The sequence below is a fragment of the Epinephelus lanceolatus genome, chromosome 9 (assembly GCF_041903045.1).
Source record: "Epinephelus lanceolatus isolate andai-2023 chromosome 9, ASM4190304v1, whole genome shotgun sequence".
Lineage (NCBI taxonomy): Eukaryota > Metazoa > Chordata > Actinopteri > Perciformes > Serranidae > Epinephelus > Epinephelus lanceolatus.
Window position 1 is genome coordinate 32,593,158 of NC_135742.1, and position 22,118 is coordinate 32,615,275.

Sequence of the window (22,118 nt, forward strand, 5' to 3'; positions counted from 1 at the left end):
ATATCAGCTCTCACCCCAGATAGCACACCTGGCTGGTGTTGGCCCGATGTATCAAGTTTAGATCATTAAGACGTAGCAGGGAGAGCGTTTGCTCATTACCAAGACGTCGCTGAGACGTCGGCCTTTAATTGAAAATGACCACCACGCGACGTTCAAACGATCAATAAATGAAGCTGCGCTCAGTGGGCGCTCCTTCTATATTAATATTCATATGTTTCATTAACTACGACCTTTATTCATTTAGGTTGGACCTTTCAAACTACAAATATTCCACCATTCAATGTGAGAAATCAATGCTAACATTCAAAAATAGCTGACTGTTACCCTATGTTGTGTGTAAGTGTGCACAATGAAGAGACAAAAGTCAATTTGACAAACTTTATTTTCAAATTTCCACAAACAATATCTGATGGCCAGTCTGCTTCTCCTGGCAGCCTGCAAGAGACAGAAAAGATGATGAGCACATAACTTCAGGAAACAAATCCCAACTTCACCACTGTATTTTTTTTTGTTAGCATTTCAGATGTATGTTAGCCATATTGAAGGCTTTGGGTCTGTCACTCTGCTTCATTTAGTGTTGAAACGGTTGAATAACGGGATCCGTTAACTGTTTACAGCAGCTCAACAATCAGTCCTTCATCTCGGAAAAACAGTGGTTTCAAAACTGCGCTATTACCTGTAGCCACCGGGTCAGTTTGCTTTGCAGAGGAGGAGAGTTCGACTGATAAATTGCCCATAAAATCACACTAACAACATATCGAAAACGAAGGCATCCTTAAATTTCACTATTTGACCTCCGCGCTCCTCTCCGCTCCTCTTCCCCACACTTGAGCATTCGTCCAGGCCGCGGAGGTCAGGCCCGGGCGGGACCATAGGTGAGTGGATCCCAAGTCTCGAGCCCTGCCCGAGATCACGGGTGGCAGCACGGGCCACTTCTACTTTTAAACCAAAAGAGTGCTCACGATAACCAGATGAGCAGATAACATCAACTAGGGAAAATAAAATGAAAACACCACAGTTGTAGCCTGTTAGCTAACATGAGCTAAACTAGCTATCAGCTAACGAAAGATAACGTTAGCTGGTGGGGACCTGTGCTATATACACCCAGTCGTGTCTCGCCACTCACCAGGAACCTCTTAACGGTCACAGAATAAACAACATAGCTATTTTCTGCCAATTTATTCCAGTTAGCTTACCTGAAACCAACTGCGATGAGATGCTGTGTCCTGCGAGCTCAGTTCCAAACAAACACTACGGAGATGAAATTCTGCCTTCCGTGGCGACTTCCGTATGTGGGCGGGTATATTGTACGGCACTGACAGAGACGTTTGATGAGCTGGGACAAAAGAGTATTAACTTTAAAGATATCATATATATATGGCGCACGTGTGTAAATTAACAGTTCCTTTATTGCAAAAGTGGTAAGGAAAGCAAGGGAAGAACATTTAATTTACAGGGCTTTCCCTGGAGGGTGGGAGTGGATGAACCCGGTTAAAGAGTACCCGCCCGGATGGGACGCTCTAACATTAAGGCGAGCGCACCCACAAGGAGGCAGGGATCATTTCATTGGTCAACAGTAAATCTGGCATTCTATTGGTTGGGGGATTTTGACAGGGTTGTTACACAAAAAAATCCAAGTGCAGGGCAGAAATCTGAGAGCAGAAATTCCGCGAGCGCACAGAAACAGTTTGAACGCGAGGAGAAAAGCCGAAGCTCGAGAAGGAAATCTGTGCGTGCAACATGGTATCTGAGTGCGAGCAGCATGGTATCTGAGTGCGTACAACATGGTATCTGAGTGCGTACAACATGGTATCTGAGTGCGAGCACACAGTTTGAGCAGAAACAGAGTAGATCCAAGCGCAAGCAGAGGCTATTTGAGTGTGAGGGCAGGGTTTTTGAATGTGAAATCAATAAATAATGCTCTCAAACTGATAGACCACTCTCTTGAATAAAGATAGGGATAAAGCTCCATAACAATGCTAGTGCGGGTGGCAACTAATCATGCAGGACATGGTCTCAATTTGCGTGATGCGTGAAAAGAGACAGAAATGCTGTGCAGTCCCGCACAGTGCGGGGCGTCTGGTCACCCTACTTAGCCGCTCGCAAGCAGCAGCTAGTAGGGGGGCCCCATTAGGGGGGATTCCAACGTGTTGTTGTTGCAGTGTCTATAGGGGTTCCATCATATTGTAATTGATATGGACCAATGTCAGCCGTCTCTGGGGGCCCCCTTCCAGCTCGGGGCCCTAGGCAATTGCCTAGTTTGCCTGTGCGGTTGCGACGGCCATGAATGTTAGGTTATCATGTAAAACTATCACATAATTTGTTGAAATTCTATTTTCTTAAATTGACTTGGGCTACTTACTTAAAGTGACTAATTTGTCATATTGTCAGGAATATAATTATCACAAAAATACCCTGAAATAACGAGATATTGTTTCAGGCCTATATCGCACACCCCTACTGGTTGTCATTACCTGCGCAGGTTTTCATCTCCTGTGTCATATACTGTCATACTGATGCATAGCTGAAACAATTGCTGCAACTCTTAAATAGGCAGCAAAATATATTATAGTGTTCACTGTGAAGAGCACTACAGTCTGAGGGGAGGCATATTAAATGTTTATGTTTCTTACTAACCCTCTAACAACTAATAACCCACAACTAACTCTCCGACAGGGCAAAACACCATGGCACACAAAAATGTGTGACAGAAAAACAGTTTGTAAAACTGATTATTGTATATTTACAGAATTACACCGACAGTAGAATAATCCACTATAAACCTATATAAACAGAAAAAAATACTGTGATATACCACAAAACAGTCAGAATCCTAAAAAATAGTGTGATAAGTTTTTGTTTGTACCACCCAACACTAATTATAATTATCCCACTTTATTATGCCGCTGCGCTAATGACAGCCAAAGGCCAGAGGCATTATGTTTTCGGGTTGTCCGTCCATCAGTCTGTGTGCATATCTCTTCTTCCATCCCATTCTTGTGAATGGGTTATCTCAAGAACTCCAGGATAAATTGATTATATTTTAGAGGTCAAAGGTCACTGTGACCTCATCTGACTCATTCTTGTGAATACAAGGACTCAGTGATGAACTGATTACAATTTGGTCATCAAAGGTCAAGGTCACTGTGACCTAACTCATCCATTTTTTTGCCATAACTTGTGATTTCATACGCTAAGTATGACAACATTTAGGCCTAACACAAATGACTAATAGAACAAAATGATGACCTGATGACATTTTATACCCAGAAAGTCAAAGGTCAGCTTCACTGTGACGTCACAGTGAGCACTTTTCTGGACATTACTCAACATCATAACAGAACAGAGGGAACAGAAAGGGAACATTTGGTCAGATACTAAACTGGTGACACTAATCTTGGGTGCCAACCTTGACATTGTGCTGATTATCTTCTGTGCTTTCAGGGGGAACATGTGTGTAAAGCATCTGTGTTTTTACAGACATGGATGTAAACTTAAGTGCAATTTGACTGGTTTGCAGAGGCATACAGCTACAGTTGTATTGTCGAAAGACTAGCATGACCCTGGTTCTCAACCACTGTAAGGTGTGAAAAGGACACAGTGGAAAAGCCAACTCCCTCACGGAGTCCTTTTATAGAGCTAGATATGCAACACATCCTGAACACAAGCACTGGCCTCTTCGTTTCAAGGATATTATAAGCTCTAAGTGATTTCCAAATAGAGGTTATAGTAGTTTTCCAAGGCTCACATATTGTTTTTAAATGTAATTGATTTTTTTTAAGCCTTTTAATGTATTCCCTAATTCATTTATTATATTTGGTAAAGCTTTTAATAATCACCCATAAATTCTAAGTTATGTGGCATTGTCTGTTCTCTTTGGGGATGCCTGCACGAGGTTTTAGTGAAAGCATGAAATGTTAGTGGTTAAACTCCTCAGTGAATAATTTGTGCAGTGGTTTCTCCTGGTATGATTACATTTATTCAGAAGGTGGGGTGAAAAGGATTCGTGGGAGCACAGGAAAGTTAAAAATGGTTCCATTGAAAGTACAAGGACTTGGACTTTTGCAGATGTGAAACAACAATACAGGCCAGTTTAAAGGTTCAGGTTCGAAGGCCCAGGAAATGCGGTTCTTTTTGTGCTGACTGAGCACTGTGTCAGCTCATGATTTTCCATGTTGGTTGAGGAGTGGGGGCTGCACAGGCCACCCTTACTGAAGGTTTTCCATCGTGGTGAGTCCTCAGACATACACGGCATCCAAAGAGTCTGTCGTCTCTGTTTATGGAGACGATGAAACACCGTCCGCTGTTTTACCACGAGAAGGTTAATTGACAAAGCAGACTCTAGACTGGTTTTAAGATGTAATTGCTATAAAATAGTGTTGACCTATGTGGGAGGACAGGAGGATTTAGTACAAAGTGCATTTTACTGTCCCATCCATCTTCAGTTGAAACACAGCTGACAAGAGTGTCAGTCGCAGTGATGAATGTCTTCCTTTGTCCCATCCAAAGCCTCTTTGTCATGCGGAAGAAAGCTTTTTAGCTTTTGACTTATGAGCCAGTTTTAGCAGCCAGTGTTTGTCGGTTTAATGTAGACAAGTGTTTTGGCTTCTATCACATACGCATCCATCTTAACTTTGGCAGCACAAAACTCTAACATGGTATGTTAGGTTTTATTCGGAGTGAGGGAGTTTAAATACACACGTCACGTTTTGCTCCGTTGATAATTGGTCTCTTTAGACAATCTCAGGTTGTCCTAAGTGCTGTCAGGCACAGGAATTCATACGAAATTGATTTCAAATGCTCTCTAAACTGTCTAAACCTTCCTCCGCTAAAGTCTGGTCACAAAATATGACATTAATGGAGCTTGGTTCATTGCAGTGTAAAGTCATTTTTGCTTCATTTTCCAGCTGTCTTTGGAGATGTCATTGACACGTAGTAAAATAAAGGTGGTTTCTGCTGTCAGTGGAGGGGACTGTTGGATGCATTAGTTTTACAAGCCTGTCACATTTCATTTGTCGTTCCCTGGTGTGCTGACTCCATAAGCTAACACTGTGCTTCATAGTGTTTGAGACAACATGTTTTTATGCAACCAGTTCTCATAGATAAGAGAAACGCAGGTTTTCATATTGGCATGGTAATTGTTACTCCATGTAAAGAATTTCATTCTGTTAATCTTTGTTTTTCATAAAGATTTTTTATTTTTATTTTTTTTTGTGAAAATTCAGGCGAACAAATAAAGGTGTTGCACTATAGGGCATAATTAGAAGCATATGTGCCACAAGCTGTGGTTGCTGAATGGTGGAGGACATTTACTGTCAGCTGTGTGCTTTCAGTGTGAACATATCAGTAATCTTTCCAAGTTTTTGGTTAGAAAATAAGAAAAAAATTTTTTTAAATTGCTGTCGTAAATTTAAGTTAATTTAAATACAGTTAATTTTTTAATGTTTTACTCAAATGTTAGGATTTTTTTTTGTCCAATTACAAACAAATGTGAATGAAGTTTTTGCCTCTTAAAATTGAAAATATAGGTTATCCTTTTTTTGATTTAACTCAATTAAAATGATAATGAATAATGTCCAAATGACATCTGACATTGCCAACGTATTTATCATGGATTTATATTCTATAAGCTTTTTTCTTGCATACTTTCATATATTGAGAGACAAATACACTTGTAGCAGAATAACCACAACAAGTAGTGCATTAAAAATTATGCAATGAGGAAATGATGTAGGCTACATGTGAATTTGACTGCATGTCAAATAAATTGTAAAAAGCAAGTGGCTGTCCCGCTATATATAAAGTAGTTTCCCCACAGGGGACGTGCATTAATCACAAAAACACCGGCTCACCGTCTTGTTCTAATGGAAGATACCTGAGAATAGGAGTGTCATCTGTATTGCCAAAAAAACCTTTTCACCATAAGGTGCTAAATCCACCAACATAGAAAAATCGTGGTGTCAAACTGTCCTGCAGATGTATACTTAAGGCTGGCATAAGTCATGAAAATTGATATGATAATGAATTACAATTTATGAATCTTTATGACTGTTATCATTAGGTGTCACTGAATAAACATGACACCCAAGTTAAATGGTAGAGTTAAGAAGCTTCTTAAAGCTGTAGTCGGTAACTTAATAAAATAACTTTTTTTTGTCATTCGCTGAAACTCTCACTAATCCACACTGCAGTACATGAGACAGACAGTCTGTGAAAAAAAGTAATGTTCCTTTGCTTGCCACTAATTGTCTTCACACATGTGAATGCACTTATTTACACATCCAGTACACACAGCATCATTAGCATTCATTTGGTGTTGTGTTTCTAGTCAGGTCTAATACGCACTTTACATTTAGCTCTCTTTTGTTCTCTAGCCTCCTCCTAAGGGCATATGCAGTATCTGGCTCTTTAGATGCTAAATGCTCCCGTATGTGTGCTGTTTGGTGCTGTGGACACAGGCTGTTTAAAACCTTTTTGCTAAAAACTGCTGCCTGCTGCTGAATGAACAGCGGTGAGAGTGAACCAGTTATTGATTACAGCAGCTTTTACTGTGTTTATAGTTGTATGTAGCATGCAAGTCTTAAAGCTACAGTTGGAAACTTAAAAAAATAGTTTTGGTCATATTTACTAAAACTTTGAATATATATCCACACAGTTGCACATGAGGCAGATAATCTGTAAATACAAAACAAAACAAACAATAAAAAACATGTTCCCTTGCCTCCTTGTAGTGCTCCGAATGGCATTTTCAAGAATCCATTGCGTCTGAACAAAAATAGTCTCTATATACAGACTTTACATTCAGTGAATGTAGAGTCTGTAGGCAAACCCCGGAGATCTTGCCTCCGGAAGAAGAGCAGAAGAGCCCTGGTTTCCGGTTGTATGGTAGGCTATTTGTAGTCCGCGTGATATTGATCAATCACGCTTGAGCCGGCTGCAGTTGTTGCCAGGTTAAATGCTCTGTGCGGTGAACTAACAAGGCGGAACATAATTGGTGTCACTGCAAACTCTGACCATCGCAATGGTTCAGCATATTTACTTATATATAAACGGAAGTCGGAAACGGAAATTCGCCTCCTCAAACTGGAATGCCAAAAAATCGGGGGTCTGCCCCCAGAGGCTGTATCGCCGTCTGCTGGAAGTCAGACGCCGAATACAGCTGATGGGTTCCAAGAATGGAACAAAAACAACTAATCAGAGTTGAGGAGTCTCTAATGCAGCTGTCAATCATGTCTTCATTGCTCATGAACTGCTATCTCACTGTCAAACAAGGTAGTTCTGATTAGGGATGTTTCTGGCGGCTAATTTCCCTGTCGACTAAACAAAAATTTTAATTAAAGGGAAATTTCGGTTTATTTCAACCTGTCTCCTATCATCCTAAATTTATTTCAAGTGACTAGTGACATACACCACCAATCTCCAGAGCTACGCAGCCTTGCAGCAGCCATTCCTCCTCTCTCGTCCTCTACCTGTTGAGCCTCTCTCTCTCTCTCCTCCTCCGTTCTTCAATTTCACGAAGCTCTTCAGTGTATTCTGGCTCAAATAAATAAGGGTGGCCATCAAACTCTGCAAAATCAAATTCCTCCTCCACAAAGTCGAAGTCTGGCAAAAAGTCAGCCATTATTCTATAAATCTTTCATAAAATAAATGAATGAACTTTTCAGGCTACTGTCCGGTTCTGCCTTCCAGCTGTTGCTGGATCTCGCGATATTTCGGCCGCGCTTTGGAAAGCAGAGGTAAATGGTAAACAAACATGGCACCACACCGGTAAGGTAAGACAACATGTTTACATGTCGTTTTCTATATGTTCTCAGACATTTATCCTAACGATATGAGGCGGTCTTTGTGGGAAAAAAGCTTGTTTAGTGGACTAACTTTGCACTTGAAGGTTGCCCGTTCACTTACATTTTAACAGGTCTGACGCTACTATGCGCCCCGGCTCTATCTAAGCTAATGGCTAACATGCTAACTTTTATTTTTTCTTTCTTTAGTTTGTAAGTATAGCTTTAAGGATATAGTTAATACAGCTTATTAAACTGATATAACACTAATAGCACTGAGTACACTAAATGACTGCATTACATTCACTTCATGCTCATGACAGGTGATATACACTGCCTGGCCAAAAAAAAAGTTGCCACCTGGATTTAACTAAGCAAATAGGTACGAGCCTCCTATTGGATAATTACTGCATGGGCGATTATCTTTCAGCTGGCAACAAGTTATTTAACCCCAACTGGTGCAATGAGTTGCTTCTCATTTCCTAAACAACCATGTCGAAAGACACATCCCGTGGTCGTGGAAAAGATGTTAGTCTGTTTGAGAAGGGTCAAATCATTGGCATGCATCAAGCAGAGAAAACATCTAAGGAGATTGCAGAAACTACTAAAATTGGGTTAAGAACTGTCCAACGCATTATTAAAAACTGGAAGGATAGTGGGGACCCATCGTCTTCGAGGAAGAAATGTGGCCGGAAAAAAATCCTCAATGACCGTGATCGGCGATCACTTAAACGTTTGGTGAGATCAAATCGAAGAAAAACAACAGTAGAACTCAGTGCTATGTTTAATAGTGAAAGTAAGAGCATTTCCACACGCACAATGCGAAGGGAACTCAAGGGATTGGGACTGAACAGCTGTGTAGCCTTAAGAAAACCACTAATCAGTGAGGCTAACTGGAAAAAAAGGCTTCAATTTGCTAGGGAGCATAAAGATTGGACTCTGGAGCAATGGAAGAAGGTCATGTGGTCTGATGAGTCCAGATTTACCCTGTGCCAGAGTGATGGGCGCATCAGGGTAAGAAGAGAGGCAGATGAAGTGATGCACCCATCATGCCTAGTGCCTACTGTATAAGCCTGTGGGGGCAGTGTTATGATCTGGGGTTGCTGCAGTTGGTCAGGTCTAGGTTCAGCAACAGTATGTGCTCAAAGAATGAGGTCAGCTGACTACCTGAATATACTGAATGACCAGGTTATTCCATCAATGGATTTTTTCTTCCCTGATGGCACGGGCATATTCCAAGATGACAATGCCAGGATTCATCGGGCTCAAATTGTGAAAGACTGGTTCAGGGAGCATGAGACATCATTTTCACACATGGATTGGCCACCACAGAGTCCAGACCTTAACCCCATTGAGAATCTTTGGGATGTGCTGGAGAAGACTTTGCGCAGCGGTCAGACTCTACCATCATCAATGCAAGATCTTGGTGAAAAATTAATGCAACACTGGATGGAAATAAATCTTGTGACATTGCAGAAGCTTATCGAAACAATGCCACAGCGAATGCGTGCCGTAATCAAAGCTAAAGGCGGTCCAACGAAATATTAGAGTGTATGACCTTTTTTTTTGGTGGTGACTTTTTTTTGGCCAGGCAGTGTAGTTGTAAGAGTCTAACAGTGCAAATAACAGACAAATAATGTGTTCTTACTTTGACATTTGGAAAATGGAGAAACGTTACATTGGTGGCAGATGTTGTTTCTGCTATTAAATATGCTTTACAACAAGAGACACCAAAAGAGAGAAAAACACCCAAGCTGTACATATTTTATTGCAAAGTAATAGTGACATAACATGTTTTAATACATTATATTACAAATATCTTATGTACAGACGCAATGTGTTGGATCTATTGACATCAACAAACCACTAAATTTATACAGTAAATACAGTGCTTGATTCATACAAGCAAATTGGTGGATACCTGTTCAAGCAATTCAAGATTTTAAAACAAGTATTTTTAAGGAAAAAAAAGCAGGAGGTTGAAGAGAGTGTGCCTCCTCAGATTTTGGTGGTGTGTTGATTTTTGTTCATTAATCTATAAAATGTTGCATAAGCAGACTGTTAATAACGTCAGGTATAGCTATTAACAGTTTTGTTTTTTTGTTAGAAAAGAAAATGGCACTATTTTTTTTATAGTATATTTTGTTGTAATTAAGAAAACTGGCCAGAATATCAACCCTGCATAACAAGTCAGTACATGTTACTGTTCCTATAAATTACACATTTGAGAAATGTATTTAGAATGAAATTAAAAGTCACTGGATACGTTTCCTGTGTCAACCTCATTTGCTTGTTACTGCAAAAACAACTTTACATACATACTAAATATATATTGTGGGGTTCCTATCTCAAGGATACTTAACTGAATGATTGTAATCTGTTCTTTTTTTTGTCAAATTAGGTTCTTATTGTTTTTCTCACTGAGATAAAAGGATAGCACTGTCAACTAAGCAGGCTTTTATCAAAAACAGTGTAAAACAACTCCTGAGCAATGAGCACATTCTTAATTGAGTCATATGTAAAAGGGAAAATGGTAAAAAACAAACAAAAAAAGAACTGAATAACAATGCATGAAGAGCACAAATTCTTTGAATTATCAGGAGGTACCAGTAAAAGAGCCTGATGTTTTGATATTGCACTTTCAGCATCATCTGTCTCTTGGTCGTCTGGCTTGGTGTGGTGCCACTCCAACAGAAAAAAGATAAAGACTGCATGGATTTTAGGAGCTGTAAAGGTTTTGTTTAGTGAGAGGTTCAGTACAGTACAGAATGTGTTCCTTGGATGCTTAGTGAAAGGTATTTGGGTTCGGACGGATCATCATGACCACTTTCTTTAGTGAATAGGCTCCTCCTCTGAACTCAGCCCAGTACACTCCATCTTGGTAGCGGCTGCGGTAGTGTCCTCCTCTGTACCAAACTCCATTCAAATTTGAATGGGCACAAGAGTTGTACCACCAGCCTCCTTTCTGGTAGTGGGCACAATTGCCTAGAAACATTGAAAAAATAAATGAAACTGTCAGGCTGCATGCACAAACACACATTTTGCACCGAACACACATTTCCATCATTGGTTTTAACCTGCCAGTGTTTGTCCAGTTTAATATTTTCTACCATTATATATATATATTTTACCTGTATATGCATCATGGTCTCTGTCCAGTGTTGTGAACTGTTTGCCATTATGCCAGGTGAGGGAGTCTCCAGCATTGCCATGGTAGCGGCCCACCCTTAGCTTGTAGAAGTCGGCCTCAGGCTCCACTCTGAAGCTGGCATACTCTGCAAACACCTTCCTGCCAGACCAGTCCTCCAGCGTGACCAGCAATTTGTAGTTCCCCTGGTTAGTCAGCCAGTAGATGTTCTCCAGACCCAGCCAGTACTCACCATCAATATTGCCAAAACCTTGCTGTGAAGGACAGTGATAAGAAAAACACTATCAGTCAGATTAGGAAATGCTCTCTGAATGCTCTTTGAAAAGCTTTGAATGGTTAGTTTGGATGTCTGGGGGATGATTCAGGGTCTTTGCTCGTGCTCTAGAGGTAATTATGTGTTTAGCTCTTCTTTGGGGTTGTTTATCGTCAGGGAACATTATTATAAATGGACCCTCTGAGTCAAGTTTATAGCTAGCATCGGGTGTCCAGATTTCCACTATTATTTTGTTATTGAAAACACAGCAGGAAAAAAGTGTATATAGTATGAAATCTGACATGCTGGATGTTGTCTCACTGCTTTGTTCTGGCTGTGGTCATACAGTAAGTTGGTTTGTGGTATCCCCTACCCTGCACATGCTTTGAATCATGGAAACACCCTTTCTGATGAGTTACGCAATTGCAGATCTCGTGTGGTTTCAAGGTTTTTGTAAAACTCTTGGAAAGATCTCCATTGTTGACGTTAGCTGAGATTTAATCAGGACCCTTGTGAATTTTTGGCCAGCAAACAAATATTAACCAGTGAACTGCTACTCCCTGTGTGAGGGGTTTCCCTTTGAAAACTTAAAGAAGTTTCATTGAAAAGAAAAACTGATGTTCTCTGTAGCCCTGTTTATTAGGCAGCTTCTGATGCAATGTTCAGAACATAGTTATTTTTCCGGAACATCAGGAATCCTGACATAACCACCTAATGTTACGTTTTTTATTTTACTGTGTACTCATTCACAAAGACCAACTGATGTTGCTGGAATTAATGAGTCATGGCTGTGGCAGTGACTGGGGCTGTTACTGCATCAGACACTTTGAGAGCTTAACAATTACCTATTCATTACTGGTTCACATCTGGTAAGAAGCAAAACAACCTACATAAGCCACCTGCTTCCTCTCCAAACTATGAGGGCCTTGATTTGGTGTGAGGTTGTCGCACCTTGTATGTTTCCCAGTTCCTGAAAAAGTTGACAGAGCCGTCCACCCTCCTCTGGATCACAGTCCAGCCACCCGGGTCGTGTCTCTGGTCACACCACACCTGCATAAGCCGGTTGGCATTTTCCGGCTTCACCAGATACATGCCGCTGGCAGTGTGGCCATCTTCCAGAGCCTGCAGACAATCCTTAAATGGCCCTGAAAATAAATATGACATGGCATATCAAATCCCCTCAGTTACAGCAGTATCTCAAAAGTTAAGAAAGGGAAATGGAGAAAAAGCCATAGTGACACAAAGAGTTTTTATACTCTGCCGTAGGGAATCCCATTTTTCAGCAGAGGCTCTCATTTTAACAGCAGAATTGACTTTGGCTGCTCCTCTCACAAGGGAAATGGCTGCTGGCTGTGCAGCCAAAAGAAACACTGGCATGAGGGCAAAGGGAATCCTGACTACTGAATGATGAAACACAAGCATAAACTTTTGATCATCTGGGATGCTTTACAGTGAAGGATTATTTTATATTACTTACTTTCACTTAGGTTTTTGTACTTTATAACATACAGATACATCATTGTCACTGGAGGCATACATATTAAGGCCTCACATCATGTTTTGAAGAGGGGATTTCCGGGACTAAGTTAATATAAGGTCTGCCTGTAAATTCTTGTCTTAAGCTGCACTTCTCTGCAAGTAAGTCTACAAAAGGTCTTTCCAATATTACAATACATTGTGCAAAGTAACAAGATAGCATCTGCAATGTGTTATGAAGATTCTTGTTTACAGATGAACAAACCCTCCCTCTGAATCAAATGAGTAATGTTGACAATAATTATGCAACATCAGCCCTTTGCTCCTCTGCTGAGAAAAAAATTACACTACAAATGTGTTCTAGATTTTGTGCAAGGTCAATATTGTTTCATCGGATTTTATGGTGCAAATCAGTGAAGCCTAATTTGCCTGTGTGCCATTACGATATTACCCCAAATTCCAAACCCACTTAAAGCACTAATGGGGCAACTGGCTCCCCAGCTTCAATCGGCTGTGAAAGTGTTTAAGTTCTGGAGATTTTCACACTTGTGTGTGGTTTGCCAACTGGCCCGGATTACAAACTGTTTAAATACAATGGAAACAAATGAATAGAGAATAGAGGGGTCACACAAAGGGGTAGAGGTGAGGGGAGGGGTGCATCAACAGTTTGCCAGAGATATAAAGAAAGAGGAGGAAACAAAGCAATTCTGTTGTAATATATCATGAGGTCCCCCTGACGTGTCAAACATAGGAATAGTGTTCACATAACATGAATAGCCTGAAGTTTGTCTCCCAGTAACAAGGTTGTTTTTGGTTTTATAAAATTGCTCTGGATGATATCTATCTCTCAGTTTACTCCCTGCCATCCATTTACTCTGAGGAATGTCTGTTGAGCAGATACAAGCCAGAGAGCTGCCCTGCCCTGCTCTGTTCTGCCTGATAAAGTCTGCTGCTTTGGTGGAACATATGACTGATTCTTGCCTGGTGCAACTGGAACAAATGACATCACTGACTCCCGGTATCTCTTGCTGTTCGTACTTCACCCCCCCCTCCCCTTTTTTTTCAACTCCATCCCTCTGTTTCTCTCAGTTGCTCTGTCAGGTCTCTCTCTCTCTCCCTCCCTCTATTTCTACATTGTGTGCAGCTCTCTGTCCGTGTTAAGGGTTTATGTAACTTTTTGGGGTGTTAGTTGTATGGCTATGGGCAGGAAATTACTTGCCTCCTTTCAAACATTCCACACAAAGGCTACCGTTCACATACAGCCTATTGAAAATGGCAAGTGCTAGCATAAAATGTCAATGGAAAAAAGCTCCCAGTAGTCATGTTGGGAATGGTTTGTTCTTTTTCCACCATTTTAAAACCGAAGCCTCCTAATGAGAGGGAACGGCGACAGACTATTCACTGGAACTGATAGCACAAAACACCCTTCACATCGATTCTAAAGCTTTATCATCCTAACATATGTTCAGGAGTCCCATGGGCTTGCATCCAGCTATCCATTTAGGCACATGTATTTACCCTGCTAATATCTTTGTGTTTTGTGTGGGTTAAATCATGGCAATTAGATGATATGCATCTGAAAAGGCTGTAGACAACAGCATTTCTGTTCTCACTGAGAGCCCTTTGCCCTGGGAATGTGTGGGCCGTATTTAAATTGGCTTTGACTGGAAGAGTGGGTACTTGCTGTTGTCTTGTGATTAAATGATGAAGAGGTTCACAACATGGTGCAGTCAGACACACAGTCCTTTGTTTGTGACCACTTTTTGTGATGGCAACTGGTGTGTTTGGTAAGAATGCATGATAAATAGGGCTTAAATTAAGTTGTTACTTAAAAGTTCATATTTGACTTTGTTGGACTTACCAGAGGGCTTGTCAGTGGTGGAAGGGCTGTGTGTGCCAGTGGGCATCGTTGGAAGAAGAGGCGGTAGAGATTTTTGGTCACTCTGGATCTCGTTGCTGATTGGGTTGTTAATTCGTGGAAGGACAGGTGGCTGGTAAGGCTTGTTGAGAGGTGGTGAAGGTGGAGGTGGCTGAGGTCGTGGTTGAGGGACGGGCACATGACGAGGGGGAGGGCGATTCTGACACTGCTCCTCCAACAGGGCAATGAGAGTTGATTGGTTAGTGGCCAAAGAAGCCAAGTGCTGGTATTTGTGCTCGAGGTCTTTGTATCGACTGGTGAGCTGTTGCATCTCAGAGGTTTGGTTCAGGATCTTGTTCTCCATCTGAGCCAATTCGAGGGCATTGTCCCTCTTCCTGATGATCTCATGGAGCAGCTGCATGTACAGCTGGGTGACTCTGGAGTTCATGTTTCTGCTCTCCTTCCTCAGAAGCTTGACCTCATTGACAATACCCCCATCTACCTCTACCAGTTGCTGCAGGGTCTCAATCTGCCTCTTCTGTTTCTGTAGCTCCACATTTAGCAGCTCCAACTCTTGTTTGTTGACCCGATTCTCCAGCATGGCCTCCGGCTCCTTGGAGTTGACACAGATGGCTCCAGTCACTTTTTGCTGAGGCACAATGAATGTGTAGGAGCATTTGTCCTGCTGCTGGTCAGCTGGAGCACGCTTGCTCCTTCCAGCATAGAAAAACTCCCTCTCTAAATCCTCACTACTCTCAAATTCTTGGGTCCTGTCCCTTCCATGGCTGCTGCCCGACAGACTTCCCTGAGTCTGCTGAACACCAATGGCTAGTCCATAAACAAGAAGGAGCCCCAGCAGGACCATTGAAGGGGGCTCCATGTGTCCAACTCACCAAACCCTGAAGAGAATGGGGAAGAAAATGGAGAACATAATTGTGTTGTAGTGGGAAAACTAGAGATGCAAGAAGTCTGGCCTGCCAATTCAGATTTTCTTCCTTTCTAATAACTATGATTGACAGTGTACTCAAACATATTAGAACTTTGTCAAAGCCTCTGGAAACTTGGCTTGAAATAGTAAAAATGCATACGATATCAAAGTTGAGTGTTTCGTTAAGCTTTCACTAAAATCTGAGTGAAAATAGATACGTTCATAATTTAACAGTTCAAAGACCGCTTATTTGGCTGCTGAACCATTTCGTAGGATAGTGGGAGTGTGATCAGGTCACGCTTGATTGACAGCTTACTTTAAACTCAAGTAATGTCACCATTTCATTTTCCTTCATTCGCTAGTGTTGAAACGTTTTGCTGCCACATGATAAACTACCAAATCTATCAAGTGGACCCTACTTGGTAAGAAAGCTAACTAGACTAGCTAGCAAACTAGGTTAGACCACCCATTTCTGTGTTTTTATATAACTTTACCTCCTGGACTATAAAGCTAAGTGTTTTAGGATCTTCCATCCACATATATGAAACAGTTGGTTTTAGCCTTGTTATACTACACTTTTAAGCAACTTATTAACTCTGTGATTAATATAGATTTGGATGGTATACCCCAGTTTGCTAGTTAGCTTAACACAGTAGCATAAAAACATATGCAACATGCATTACAATAAAGTAGCCTACAACTTTTGAGAACGGGTTGCAGTGGCTCTGACAATAGTTGCTGTCTGCGTAGCTGTGTGCGACTGTGCGTCATGAAACATTTCGCCATGCTTGCATGTAAATTTGATCGCCACAGGACTGACTCTGTCTTAGTCTGATCAGCTGGTCACCGGTCATGGCCGATCAAGCTGAAAATCGGCAGATTATGGTTACCAGCATCTCGCATGCATCTCTAGAAAAATAACATCATAACTGACTCACTTTTGTAGTTGGTTAGCAGGAAACTGTATAAGCGTACATATTCTGAAACTGTTTCCCTTACTCATTTAGACAAGGCATCAATGAAGTCCTTCACAGCTAGACTTATTGAGACCAGAAAAAGACTGCCCGTCAGGTTCCACTGGTCCTATCGTCCATTACCTGCCAGGAGCAGACAGGCACAGACACCCTGTGCATACACATCTCAACCCAGACAGGGCTGGAGGTCATTACAGCTCTTAAGAATACGGGCTACCGAAAAAGATTAGATCTGAAAGAAAATCGCTCACTTGTCACGCTGAGCACCCCAGTAGCTGCTGTGCCTTTCCATAACAAGAAACGCATTACATTCATGTGTAATACATAAATCAAGACTCTCATGGTTGATACACTGTGCACATCACTACTGGCATGAGCACACACTGCTGTTTTCCCCATGGCTTTAAAGTGTGACTCATTAAATACATCTGGCCTTGATCCTGGTTTGTTTAAATCAGCTTTCCACTATCAAAAGTATGCAGTACTTGCTGTTTGAAAGTTACTAATCACCTCGCTGCCCCTAAGAAAAATATTTCTTTTGCCTAATGATGTGCTGATCTCTTTAGTCAGTTACATTGCTGTTAGGGGAGTGTGTTTAGTTTAGTTTGCTGTGCTGGCTCAGGTTCGGTTTGGGCCACTGCCACTGCTTGTCCTTGACACACAGAAAAACTCCTATTCTATCTGCTCCCCTCTGCAAGCCTGGACATCTTTGCTTATGGAAAATTTGAGACACTACCAGATGATGCTATTCATGGAGCTGTTTTAAATATTGATCGTGTTGCATCAGTTCTGTCCATAGCCTTTACCAAACCAGGAAAATAAGGTGTGTTCAGACAGTGAAAGGCAATACATTTATATTATTTATGTTTTAGAAATGTTTGTATGCACTTTAAGCATGTGTGTTTCTCTTTTGAGCTTACTTTAACCATCAAGCATGCTTAAGTGTCTAATTAGGGGATGTTACATAATGTTATCCTTATTTGATTAAAGATAAGTCTCTCTTAAATTCTGTGTCCTCCATACTGGACCAGGTGGCACAACTCATTATTTTCCTCAAAAGTTATGGTGAGTCTTTAGTGTCACCCCCTAATTCAAAGTGTAGACTTTTTTATTAGAAAAATGAGTGGAGGCAGTTTTTGTAGATGATGTGGTGTTATTAGGAGATGCCACCGAGTTCTGAGGAGAATGTAACTCCTGTGTAAGGATAACAAGGCCTTGAACTCCTGGGGCACCTTAATTGAAAGCTGCTGCATATTGGATTACAGAGGGGTCCTGTGTAACACCTCCCCAGAGTCGAAGGGGGCCTGTCTAATCAGAAAGCATTACAGAGAGTGCCTACATTGGCATGGTTTTGAAGAACCGCGCCGGGATTGCCAGTCTAACAAGTCCTCAAACAATTGTTATAGCCTATCCTGGTGTGAAAGATAATCTACCATATAACAATCGGCACAAAAGTGGGTAGAGAGCAGAAATGTTTTTGTCTTGTTAATCCGGGCGTGCTGCCAGCACATTAGGTTGGAGACATGGAGAAGAGAAATGCAGCGCTCTCCAAGAACATGACCCTTGGCATATTCGACCCTTTTGGCTTTATCTGTCTAGAGTAGAATGTGTAAACACTTATCCTCACTGGAAGAAAACCTGTGTAGAAAAAGGGGTTTTGCACACTGTACTCTTCTGTAACCTGTCTGTCCTTTTGATATTATAGTTTACCTGGCCAGACAAAAAATCACCTACAGTACAGAAGAATGTGCGGTCTGCTTCTCACATGGATTTTGTTAAACGATGAAAGTAGCAGGTCCTCGGTTGAAACATGGTGGATATGAATATAAAAAAACTCGAGTGTAGCTTCTGTTTCAAATTTACTATGAAACTATCTTGTGTCAGCACAGTAGGAGGGTTTTCATTTTATTAATCCTGCTAACAAAGCCGGGCTATATGGCGTCACCTCAGCAAATGCTGACTAATTCAGAAATGGTAGTGTCATAAATATTTTTCACATTACGTAAAGAGATACTCATTATCTATTAACACTGAAATTATCTCATAGTCTTAGAGATAAAGCTCTAAAGAAATTACTAATAATAGCTTCCAAGCAAGCCCATACCAAGATAAAAGAGCAGCCCAGAGCCTGTCCCTTGCAATGTGCTGATGACTGTATTTGGCCAGTGGCTCCTGCGGTTTCTCCCCCCTGGAACATGAGCTCTGTCTCTGAGAAATGCCGTGTGATTTGCCCCTGCTGCAGAGGAGTCCCATGTTGGATGTCGTTAGCCCGGAATCGCCCGCTCTAGGCTTCACTACACTTCAAAGCTGCGGGGGAAAATGTTTGCAGCTTGTGATGAAATATGTGCTTGTGTGCGAGTGAGTGAATGTGCGTGTCTGCGAGTGTTGTTCCGTTAATGTGCGTCTTCAAATAACAACACTTGCTGTGCTCAGTATCCCAGGGACCTGAGAGAGTCCCATCTGCCCCGGCAGAGACAGCCTGTTATTAACCCATCCCCAGTCTGCCAGAGGGAACAACAGAAAGCCTCCTCCTCTTCCTTCACTGTTAACAGCCCCCGCAGCTCATCATTGTCCCAACATCAGTACACTTTAACAAGCTGCTATTGACTGGCAAATCGCTGCAATGATTAACTGGTGTTGAGAAGTGTCATATACATCCTCTCTGCTCAGGGCCTAGAGACGACTGAGCGTAGTGTGCAGTATACAGTGAGTAACTACTCTCTTCCTAATTTGATTGGCAGCTCCTCTTGGGTGATTTCTTCAAGTCTGCTTCACACCAAATGTTTTGGTTTTACTGTCTTCAGGTGGTAAGTCTGTGTTTACACGACTCCTCCTTGTGGACTTTACTCAATGTTAAATCAAGTGTGATAGGTGAGTGCAGCGGGTAGGTCACTGTGTCTCTGACCAGCACTGTGCTCCAGCCTTTTTGGTCATGCTCAGCACATATTAATTAGAAGGTGGGCAGCCTCGCTCAGACTAGCTGATGTCTCTCACCCTAGCCCCTCTCATTTCACCGTGAGCATGGCATTCCTCACATTCTTCGTCACCTCATTAGAGTGAGCTGCCATACACACATGGAGAGTCAATGGTGGTGGCAGACGGGAAGAGCTAGACCCTCTAGACGCAGGACCACTACTCCCCTTATCACCTATAAGACATACTGTATCTACTGACCTGATTCATTCCCAGTGTCCTACTTTCTATATGAATGCTTCATAATCACATCATCATCATCCACAGCAGGAGATCACAACACAACTACGCAGCACCTAATTTGTCAGTAGCCGAAAAAAAAGCGGACACTTTGCAGGGCGGCTTTGTGCTGCATGTTCAAATTAGCGCCGACTCTGCTGAGAACTGGCAGTCTCCTGCATGACACCCAATATGTGTTGGATCAGAGTCAAATTCAATTTGCTCATGGTAATCTGCACTATTACATTACCTTGAGGGTGACCTCATTCTTACCTCAAGCATGTAATCCATGTAAGCGCGTAACATGACATTTGGAACATGATTAACCCCAACTACCTGCTCAGTTTGATGGTGTAGGACAGTATTTGTTTGGACCCTCCATGGAGTAGGGGAGTTCAGGTTTTTGTTCAAATTCAGGTTTTGTTCTGTGTCTAATGCCGCTTGGTGTGTTCTTCCGTACCTCACTTGTGATCTGAGTCAGACAGGGAGGCAGGGGGTCTCGGGGATTGTTTCGATAAGTTCCTGCATTCTACCTCAAAGCCCCCTTATCCAAACACTACCCTGGCAACAGAAACAAAGAAGGGATTCAACTGCTTGCTTCCCTGTCCTCTTGAGCCCAGGGGAACATCCTGAAGCTGCAGAGCGCTTGACATAGTCTTTTTTTTTTATTATTTATTTATTTTTTAAAGACGTGAATGGTACTATTTAGATATTAGAATAGAAATCTGCCAGCAGGTATTATCCAAGGCTCTGGCTGTGTAGCATCTACTTCACCATCTTCATTTACTTTATTTTACCCCATTTTGGATCCTGTGTTTTGACAATTGTTTTAACAGTACTGAAGAAGCACTTAGCTGAGAGTGCCCAGTCTCCAGCATCCCCCTGCGCTGAATTAACCCCCCTCCACCCAGTCTATCAGAGTCATCTGTCCAGTTAGTCATCAGAAAGTAGAATTACCCTTTGGCACCAAACTGTGAGTCAGACAACAGATGCTGAATGATGTCTGCTGAACTACAGATCAAACTAAATCATTATGTAAGGTGCAGCAGCCTCAGAGTGAACACAGTCTGACATCAGTCAGCCTAACAAAATAACAAAACAATTGCTTCACTATTGTGAAATGTAACCAGGCTGACTGATTCAGAGCTTACTTACAACTTCTCCCACACCAAGAAAAGTCATCATTCTCCCTTGAGAGTACTTATTACAAGCGTGGACAATTTATCAGTGCAGCAAGTTGAAGAAATGTTTGAGTGAATGTAATGTACATGTGCACCATCTTCATTAGATTAAAAATAAACAAAACAATAAATAAGATAAATATGTGAAAAGTTACACAATGCTTACAAGATGACTGTAGAGTATTGACGAGGCTCCCTCAGTTGCCTTGCCCTCCTGGCAGAGCTGATTGAAGTTCCTCCTGGTAGAAAGTCATCCCAAGTGTGAAAGCTGCACCCCTGCGTCCTCCTCTCCCCTCCTTCTCTGCGCTCTGCCTGTATAGTTACTTACTCTTTGTCACCTCAGTCCAATCCAACCGTGGAGGGTGGTGGTTTTTTTAAAGCCTATTATTAAAAGACCGTCATTAGCCCAACAGAAGGTGAACTTGCCAAAAACTCTTCAGCAAACATTGAGCAGATTGTTCCAAAATCCACTTGAAAAAGTTGGAGCACTTTCAAGACACAACTGGTAACTTTAGTTGGATGGTGGAGGTAGTTTTCCTGATAAATGGTGAGAGTCCAGGGCAAGTTGTGTACTGCCTGTGGCCCGTTAGGAGAAGACTGTCACTTTTCTGTGGGCTGAATCCATCACTTCTGCCTCACAGCTCTAAGAGGCTGTCTCTCTCAACTGCACCTCTCTCACTCTCTCTCTCCCTCGCTCCCTCTCTCTCCCTCCTTGGTGCTTTTAAATGATGAAAAATCCTCTTGCAGTGTTTCAGTAGGCAGACAAATTGAGCTCAGAGCCTCCCCCTCTCCCTTAAAAATGAACACATTCTTGTTTAAAGCAACAGCCTTCTTTCTTCACCCCTCCTCCCCATGTCACAAAAGAGATCCACAAGCATGCACAACACAACACAAGACACACACACACACACGCACACACACTACTCAAATTTCCAACCCCCTGCCCCCTGGCAGCTGGTTCACCACCACCACCACTATTCCTGGCTTGGACTGCATGGCTCTTGTGGTGGTGGACAGCCACGTTGTTACACCCATCAGATCCTAATTGGCCGTGAATGAAAGCTTTCCCCGAGAGATGGGAAGAGGCTGACAGATAGGAAGCAGATCCAGGTGTTTGACCTAAACCAGGTCTTGGGTGAGCGGTTGCTGTCCCTGGTTTATAGCCTGGAGGTGAGATGTCTTAATCGGGCTGGATCTGCGTACAAAACAGCACACTTGAACTGCCTCTCACTTGGGCATAATTACGTAATGGCTTCAAAAGCAGAGCTGTGCTTACTTGTCCATGTGTTTTGGTAGACAAAAGGATATGAAACACGTCATGTCAGAG

The 22,118-nt window shown here is 42.0% G+C and overlaps 1 protein-coding gene across 1 annotated transcript; it reads right to left on the reverse strand.

The window, feature by feature from the left end:
• Positions 1–9,531: 9,531 nt before the first annotated feature.
• angptl2b (angiopoietin-like 2b) lies at positions 9,532–21,372 on the reverse strand. The gene is made up of 5 exons (XM_033620301.2): positions 20,958–21,372; positions 14,520–15,415; positions 12,134–12,327; positions 10,913–11,183; positions 9,532–10,766 (listed from the first exon to the last, which is right to left on the reverse strand). Exons 2-5 carry the CDS (start codon positions 15,394–15,396, stop codon positions 10,567–10,569), a joined length of 1,542 nt encoding a protein of 513 aa, XP_033476192.1. The 5' UTR covers positions 15,397–15,415; positions 20,958–21,372; the 3' UTR covers positions 9,532–10,566.
• Between the last annotated feature and the right edge of the window lie 746 nt (positions 21,373–22,118).